The sequence below is a fragment of the Hippocampus comes genome, unplaced genomic scaffold (assembly GCF_001891065.2).
Source record: "Hippocampus comes isolate QL1 unplaced genomic scaffold, H_comes_QL1_v1.1 scaffold20, whole genome shotgun sequence".
NCBI classification, from domain to species: domain Eukaryota; kingdom Metazoa; phylum Chordata; class Actinopteri; order Syngnathiformes; family Syngnathidae; genus Hippocampus; species Hippocampus comes.
Genome location: NW_017805462.1, coordinates 564,883 through 573,136, shown reverse-complemented (window position 1 = coordinate 573,136; position 8,254 = coordinate 564,883). Strand labels below are relative to the sequence as shown.

The window sequence follows — 8,254 nt, the reverse complement described above, 5'->3', positions numbered from 1 at the left end:
GTGTGTGTGTGTGTGTGTGTGTGTGTGTGTGTGTGGGCGCGCGCGCATGTTTGTTATTTTGACAAATGATTAAGGAATATGACATGTTGAAGATGTGCAATGAAGGTGGCTTTCCGGAAAAGAAACTCTATTATGTATTTTTCCTCTTTTGACTCAATTTTTACTCTTTACTCTTTTGAATTTTTGTACTCTTTTATTTCTTTGATCGTGAGACTTTCTGTTTTTGGGGGACCAGTTATTCTCTGTGCTTTTTTTTTACCCACTTTACATTCTGTTTGTACTCTTTACGCTATTACGCTTTGCACTAGTTATCCTGCCTAATCCATTTGTACTCTTTAAATTCTTTGATGTGGAATTTTGTCAGCTGTTTTTGGGACTATTTACTCTCCATGGGTACTCTAGAGTCGTTTTTTTTTTCCTCGTTGTGCTCTTGACTGGCCGGGGTCTTGTTGCTGTATTGATGTTTGTCGCTACGATCTGGGAAGTGAATGCGGCATGATGCAGAATTCTCGTGGGACTTTTCGGCAACTGGAGTGCGCCAGCCAAAGGATGCCGATGCTCCTGCTAAATTAGGCTATGACATCACTTTTTGTCTTTTGATAAAAACTTGAAGGTGTCAGCCGTATCCCATGATGCTCCTTAGCGATTATGTCACCATCAAGCAGAGTGCGCGCTTGTCCCGCATGAGAAGCCAGGAAGCGAGGGAGGGAGGGAGGGAGGGCGAGCGAGCATTGATTGAATAATGCGCCGAGGGAGCGAGCGAGCGCTAGGACGATGAGGAGGAGGGATGCGGTGAGGAGGGCCGAGAAGCCAGCGGGACGCCCGGCGTGACAGCAGCAAGACCGACACAAACGCCTCCGGCTCATTGGCTGACAGGCAACGAGGGGGGGGAGCGGTCTCTCACCTCCGACGATGGGCAACAACTGCGGCGGAGGTAACGATGCCCCACGGCCGGCTCGTGTTGAACTTTGCTTGGGCCGCCCCGTCAAATAGCAGCGTGGCGTACATGCGGATAGAGCGACGCCGTGACGCCGTCGTAACATCAGACAGGAAGTGGGCTTCTAAATTTAGGGCGAGGATCAATGACCGTGGACGAGCTTTTTCAAAGCTCAAGTTGTTCCTCGCTGATTTGAACGCGTCCGGATGTTCAGGAACTTTTGTTTTCACATCAGCCAAACACATGCGTGTGAAAATGATGATGATGATGATGGTGTACGAATAATAATAATAATGACCTTTTACTTTGCCAAAGCATCGCCCCCGAGGAGGCGGAGCATCCCTGGCCCGTCAAACTTGGAGAAGAGCGTCGCCGTGGACCCACCCTACTCGTCGCCTTTCAGAGTGCCCGTGAGTCTCGGTGGAAACCCAACACTTCCTGCTTTACCCCGCGCAGTAATCTGATTACTCACTCTTGAGGTGATCAGAGTACTGGCAAAAGAATCAGCGCACTGCTAGATTAATCGGTGTACTGTCAAGGTAATTGGAATCTGTGAGTCATTAGACTTGTGCGTCTCAGTCATGCGACAGTAATCTGACTACTCTCATTGCAATCATCAGAGTAGTTTCAAAGTCTTTTCATCGTAAACTCAAAGTATGTCAAAGTGTTCCATATTTGCTGAAGTAATCAGCTGCAAAGTAATCAAAGTACAATGATTTGATCTAAAAAGTGGCAACGTAATAAAAGTACCGTCACAGTAATCAAAGTAGTAATTGTATGAGCAGTGTCATGTCAAAGTAATCCAAGTCCCCTCAAAGTAACCACAGAGGTATTATTCAGTACCAGCCAATTCTAGACCAAGTCTGAAAAGACGTTTAAAAACGTCTTTGGGAGTGAATGCGTTCAAATAATTACAGTGATTTCCTAGTAATCACAGTACTTTGTACTGTATGCCAAATATAGTATGCGATAGTAATCATTGTACTGCAGGGTCATCTGAAGATGTCAAAGCAAACTGAATCATGACAAAGTAGTGAGAGTACTGTCAAAGTAGACTTTAAACAAAAAAATCTTCAGCCCTGTCAAGAGTGATGCGAGTATGTCATCATCATGAAGACGCCGAAGACAACGCGTGAGCGCTTGCGCGTCGACTCCGGGGTGCCTTTGAAGATATTAATAACGCAGGAAAGGAGGCCGCCTGCCACCGCCGCACCGGTGAGGAGCTTTAATTGTCTCGGGTAGCGTGATGGGCGGAGCCACGCGATGCGCTCACATGACCGCAAAGTAATCAGATTACACTTTCACCCTTGATGCTGACTTGACTGACCAGTCTCGTAACAACTAAAAAAAAAATCACGTGTTGCCACGGAGACGCACAATGTTACCATACGCAAGTTTCTGAACTAATTGTGTGTGTGTGTGTGTGTGTGTGTGTGTGTGTGTGTGTGTGTGTGTGTGTGTGTGTGTGTGTGTGTGTGTGTGTTTCAGGGCTTCTTGAGCAAGCGTCTGAAAGGTCCCATCAAATGGACAAAAAGTCCAAGCAAAGTGGAGCGGAACAGCAGTATGAGACTTCCTGTTATGAGACCCGCTGAGACAGACAGGTCCTCTTCCCCTCGAGCACTTTTATTTTGGAAGGCTGACAAGGCTTCCTGTGCATGCGTGCCTGTTCTAGTCAATGCTGTTTGGTGCGTTGAATGAGTTTTTGTCATGTCGTTTTGAAATGTCCTAACTTGTGAGCGGTCACTGAACGCACCTCGAGTCTCTTGACGAACGCGTGCGAATACAGTGGAGCCGGGGGATTTAATACACCAGGCGTCTAACTTCCTGGTTCGAAAAATAGCCACCAAAAGAAGTCATATTTCTTGAGAAATTAGATCGCCATTGTGCCAAAGGTAGTACATAATCATCTATAATTAAATAGCATCATTACAGACTGTAATGCTTCCTATGTTTGCCTGTCACAGGTCTTATGGACTTTCTCAGCCGAAGGAATGGACGTCGCGCGAGTCTCTGCTGAATCCCGGTGGAGCTCTGGAGGCACTGGACCTCAACGTGGAGGACGGTGTCTCGGTCAGACCTCTGCACGGCAGCATTGTGGGTCAGGACTTCTGCTTTGAGGTGAGCCGCCCGAGCCCTGAGGGTTTGAATTTCATCGATATGTGGACTGGGAGGAAGTGCGCGACCCTGTGAGGTGATGAGTTGCACGTTTGAGAGGAAAGAGCGAGACAGAGTAGGGGAGAACGGGAGAGTGAAGCCCGTTGCAGGGCGAGACGGACAAGATAGCACAGGGCCAAACCAGGACACAACGGGGAAAAAGGGAAAGAACGGGGCTGGCGGTGTCCGTCACAAGATATCGCTCGTGGTCACGCCCCCCTACCTCTCCAATTTCCTGTCAGGTGACCTACTCAGGCGGCGCCAAGTGCTTCAGCTGCTCGTCGGCGTCAGAGCGAGACAAGTGGATGGAGAACCTGAGGAGGAGCATGCAGCCCAACAAGGTGGGATGGGCCCTTCCCAGACGCCGCAAGCCGTTCGCCAACAAGCGGGCGTGTTGTCATAGCTTTGATTTCACCCAAAGTTCAAATTCCGCAAATGTCTTGAAACGCCATTGGGCAGAATCCTTTGGACCCGAGCGCCTGACGTTTTTCTTGTCACTGGGACGTTGACGGATGAAAATGATGCCGAGTGTCATTAGCATCGACTCATTGGGAAACTCTCCGATGAGTCATAATTTGGGACGCGGCTGAACGTGAACGAGGCGGAAAGTCTCGGGAAACTGTGATGGCGATGTGGCGCTTGAACGTTTTTCAGGACAACCGCCGCAGGACGGAGCATCTTCTGAGGCTGTGGATCATCGAGGCCAAGGACCTGCCCCCCAAGAAGAAGTACTTCTGCGAGCTGTGCCTGGACGACGTGCTGTACGCGCGCACCACCAGCAAGGCTTGCCGCCCCGGCCCCTTCTGGGGCGAGCGCTTCCTGTTGGCCGACCTGCCCGCCGTACGCAGCCTCACCGTGCACGTCTACCGAGACGCCGAGCAGAAGAAGAAGAAGAAGCAGGACAAGAACAACTACGTGGGACTCGTCAACATCCCCGCGGCCGCCGTCACAGGACGACATTTTGTGGAGAAGTGGTACGGACGCTACGCGCAAAGGCTTAGCTAACGTTCCCAGAACGTTAGCTTCTTGCCGATGACTGAATTGTATCTTGAACGGTCGGCAGGTACCCGCTGAGCACGCCGGCGGCCGCCAAGGCCAGAGGGGGCGGCGGCCCGTCGCTGCGCCTCAACTTGCGTTTCCAGAGCATCGCCGTGCTGCCTATGGAGGACTACAAGGAGTTTGCCGAGTACGTCACCACGTCGTACGCTACGCTCTGCGCCGCCCTCGAGCCCGCGGTTGGCGTCAAGGACAAGGAGGACGTGGCCGCCGCGCTCGTGCGCATCCTGCACGCCACCGGCACGGCCAAGGTGAGAGCAGGCTGTTGAAGTCGTGAGGGGGGGGCGGCGCCCATTTTGCCACTTGCTGTCGACTGAAAATGACATCACAGTTCAGTTGCTCAGGAAACAGCCAATCGCGGCTCACCTGTTCTCTTGGTTTTAGTCATGTGATATTCGCAAACTGAGCCCGATCAATGGCCTGAAAAATCGACCTCCGCCTCGTTTTGAGTGTCATCTCCGTTTTGTTCTCGCCATCTTGTTTTGGCTTGTTGTGCCCGCAGGAGTTCCTCAGTGAGGCGGTGATGTCGGAGGTGGAGCGCTGCGGCCAGCGCGACGTCCTCGTCTTCAGGGAGAACACACTGGCCACCAAGGCCATCGAAGAGTACCTCCGACTTGTCGGACAGAAGTACCTACATCACGCGCTTGGTACGTGCGCATGCACACACGAGCGGCGCCCGTACGAACAAGGCAACGCTAACGACGACGACGCGCACCGCGCAGGCGAGTTTGTCAAAGCGCTGTATGAATCGGACGAGAACTGCGAGGTGGATCCCGCACGCTGCGCTGCCGGCGACCTGTCGGAACATCAGAGCAACTTGAAGATGTGCTGCGAGTTGGCCTTCTGCAAGATCGTCAACTCCTACCGGTAGCGCAGCCACAACTTCCTTCTTGACTTTGCGTATTACTTCCTGACTTCCACCCAGACTTCCTGTTGTGCATGCTGACTTTCTGTGTTCCATCCTGACTTCCTGCAGCTTTGTCCAAATTGGTAGGCTGCGTCCTCGCAAGGCCAAATTTGTCATGACGTAACTCGATCGCGCGGCCGTTGTCCAAATTCATGCGTCCTTCGAATCCAGCCTCCAAATGGTTCCTTCGTTTCCATGGAGACGGGCCCCGAGCGAAGGCTGCTTCGGAGCACACTTTTATTGCCTACCTTGCTCCTTCTCTTCTTCTACACCGACTTGTTGGTGGAGGCCAGTAGCACGGCACCAGTTCAGTCAAGTCCCGCCCCCGCCTGACGCCGACTGCTGATTATTCATCGGTGAAGAGTGAGTGACAGGCTGTTTGTTTTTTGCGCTCCACGATGGCTACATAAGGACGATCCTTCGGGACATTTGAGAACCAGCCTGCAAATTTAGTCCCAGCTTGTGTTCCACCCTGACAGGAAGTCTTACATGCTGACTTCCTGTCTTACATCCTGTGTGACTTCCTTGTTTAGATTTCCTGTTTGGTATGCTGACTTCCAGCGTGTCCATCCTGCCTTCCTGTTTTCCATCCTGACTTCTTGGGTTACATTGTGACCTCTGATTACATCTCACCTGCCATTTTGTTTTTCATCCTGTTTTCCTGAAATTCAAACCAGACTTCCTGTTTTAGGTTGTAACTTCCTGTTTCCGAGATGTGACTTCCTTGTTTACAGCCTACCTTTGTGCCGTGCATGCCGACATCCTGTTTTTCCTCTTAGCTTCCTGTTGTTGATCTCGACTTCCTCTTTTGAGATCAGGACTTCCTTGTAAACATCCGTTTTGGCTTTCTGCTTCAGATGTTGAACTCCTGCTGGTTTATTTTGCATCCCGACTTCCTGTGTTGCATTCTAACTTGTTGCTTGACACGACGTTTTGACTTGTGCTTCCCATTGGCCTTCCTGCGCAACACGGCGACGGGGCGCACGCCAGCGTGTTCCCTCGCGAGTTAAAGGACGTGTTTGCATCGTGGAAGCGGCGCTGCGCGGCAGCCGGATGTCCGGCCGACATCAGCCAACGTCTGATCGGCGCCTCGCTCTTCCTGCGCTTCCTGTGTCCCGCCATCATGTCGCCGTCGCTCTTCCAGCTCACCCAGGAATATCCCGACGAGCGCACGTCCCGAACGCTCACGCTCATCACCAAAGTCATCCAGAACCTCGCCAACTTCGCCAAGTAGGCGCTCGCTCGGCCGTCGTCTGGCTTTCCGCGGAAGGGGCGTGTGCTTTGGTTTCCGCGGTAACACTTGCGGATGTGGCCGCAGGTTCGGCAACAAGGAGGACTACATGGCCTTCATGAACGACTTCCTGGAGCGCGAGTGGGCGGGCATGACACGTTTCCTGTCAGAAATCTCCAATCGGGATAGCGCGACCGGCGTGGCGGGATACGACGGATATGTGGACCTGGGCCGAGAGATGGCCTTGCTGCACGGGATGCTGGCCGACGTCGTCGCGCAGCTCGACGAGGTGTGCGTGTGTGGGTGGCGCCCTCTTTGTGTATGCGTGCGTTTGTGTGCACACGTGTGTTGATGCAAAAGCGTGACCTGGCTGACTCCGCCCACTGGTCACATTACCTGACGCTGCCCCTCACCCGTCACCCGTCCCCTTCCCTTCCCTTTTCCTTCACTTCACCTCCTGGCCGGTCGCCGCCACGGTTTATCCCCGCATCCCGCATCCTTCCTCGCCTGCCGCTTTACCGTCGTGTCGCCCGTACATGCCCCAGACCGAAGTCTCAAACGTGAAAATTCCTTCCTGCAGGCCACCGTCGCCAAGTTGGGCCCGCTGCCAAGGATCCTGGGAGATCTTTCTCGCCGGCTGGCCACGCCCGACCACCACCAGCAGCCCCGTGGCTCCGCCCACAACATCAGCGCCAGCCTCTTGTCCGGCTTGCACGCAATCTTCCATGATGCCTCCGACAGGTAATCGGATAATCAATTAGTGAGATGACCTCATTTAGACCGGTCAGCTCCTTCCTCTCCAAATTTTTCAAGCATTGCCACTGGAAAGTACTCACGCCGCTTGGCCTTATGGGTCTTTTGCCTCCTTCCAAAATAGGTTTTGTCATGTTTGGTGTCCTGCCACAAGTTTGCATACACTTTTGTTTCAGCGTGGGTGAGGCGGTGACGGCGCCAGGGTCACCCATCCTGCCGCGGCAGGGACTTTTCTGCGAGGGCGGCCAATTTGCGAGCGAGGCAACCGCTTTGACGTGCGGGCGTAGCATCTCTCTGGTGGACCTTCAGGACCCGGCCGCCCAGGGTCCTCTTCGGGCCCGAGCGAGTTCAAGGGCGTCGATTAGGCTGGCCGGAGCACCGCCCACAGATGTGCAGCCCCAGAGCGCCCCACAGGTATGTCATGACGTGGAGAAACGCACGACGGAACAAGATGGCTCAACCATTTGAACTTTCACCGAACCCCTCTCATTCTTACAACTTGCATGGACAATCAAAACTATGAGGAAGCTCACAACGGAATCTTGTCTTTGTACAGTTAGACAATCGGGCCAAGTGTCCTTAACTTGGCCCGATTGTGTAACTTTGATGTGGGTTTGGCGAAGGCCTGGTCCACGTTCAAAAGTAGTGGGGCTGATTTTTCTCCCAGGACTGAACGTGTGGTTCCTGTTTCCACTTTGTGAGCATCATAATGGTTGCCTGTGTGATATTTTTCACCTCAGGTACGCCGCCCGCTAGCTCCACCCATCAAACATCAAAGCAGCCTGCAGCCGCTCTCCTTCCACAACCCCGCCTACCAGCTACAAGGTGCCGCCCACTCGCCACAGGACTCCAGCACCGGCAGCTCTCGCGGGAGCCAGCTGGGACGCATCACCTTGGACGAGACGGGCAGCGGCGAGGGGCCCGACATCGCCGTTGCAACTGCCCACGTCGTCAAGGTGGAGCAGCAGCAGAGTCGCGCGGGGCCCGACACGGAGGCCGCGCCCACCGATGGCCGCCACTCACCCGATGGGGCGCCGCTGTCATCCGGGGGAGCCACTGAGCAGAAGGTGAGGCAGACACACACACACACACACACACACACACACACACATTTTGTCTACCTGTCCACCTCTGCCCTCTCACGTACGCGCATGTAAGCTCACTTCGTGTTCAAAGTGGTGAAGCTGTCGAGTGTTTGCAGGCGCGCTCCATGACT

At 53.4% G+C, this 8,254-nt stretch overlaps 1 protein-coding gene across 2 annotated transcripts in view; it reads left to right on the top strand.

Moving 5' to 3' along the window:
* The window catches only part of rasal2 (RAS protein activator like 2), a 16,713-nt gene that overhangs the window by 4,906 nt on the left and 3,553 nt on the right, over positions 1-8,254 (top strand). Inside the window, exons 1-14 of one of the 2 annotated variants that reach the window (XM_019874919.1) lie at positions 731-934; positions 1,253-1,347; positions 2,426-2,538; positions 2,902-3,055; positions 3,334-3,432; positions 3,746-4,065; positions 4,155-4,398; positions 4,650-4,794; positions 4,870-5,014; positions 6,045-6,284; positions 6,373-6,574; positions 6,866-7,026; positions 7,215-7,452; positions 7,779-8,105. In XM_019874919.1, coding sequence (XP_019730478.1) covers positions 913-934; positions 1,253-1,347; positions 2,426-2,538; positions 2,902-3,055; positions 3,334-3,432; positions 3,746-4,065; positions 4,155-4,398; positions 4,650-4,794; positions 4,870-5,014; positions 6,045-6,284; positions 6,373-6,574; positions 6,866-7,026; positions 7,215-7,452; positions 7,779-8,105 — 2,505 coding nt within the window. In that variant the 5' untranslated portion in view covers positions 731-912. Of the gene's footprint in view, positions 1-730; positions 935-1,252; positions 1,348-2,425; positions 2,539-2,901; positions 3,056-3,333; positions 3,433-3,745; positions 4,066-4,154; positions 4,399-4,649; positions 4,795-4,869; positions 5,015-6,044; positions 6,285-6,372; positions 6,575-6,865; positions 7,027-7,214; positions 7,453-7,778; positions 8,106-8,254 lie in introns of those variants that run through there. The other variant, XM_019874918.1, reaches the window with a different exon arrangement.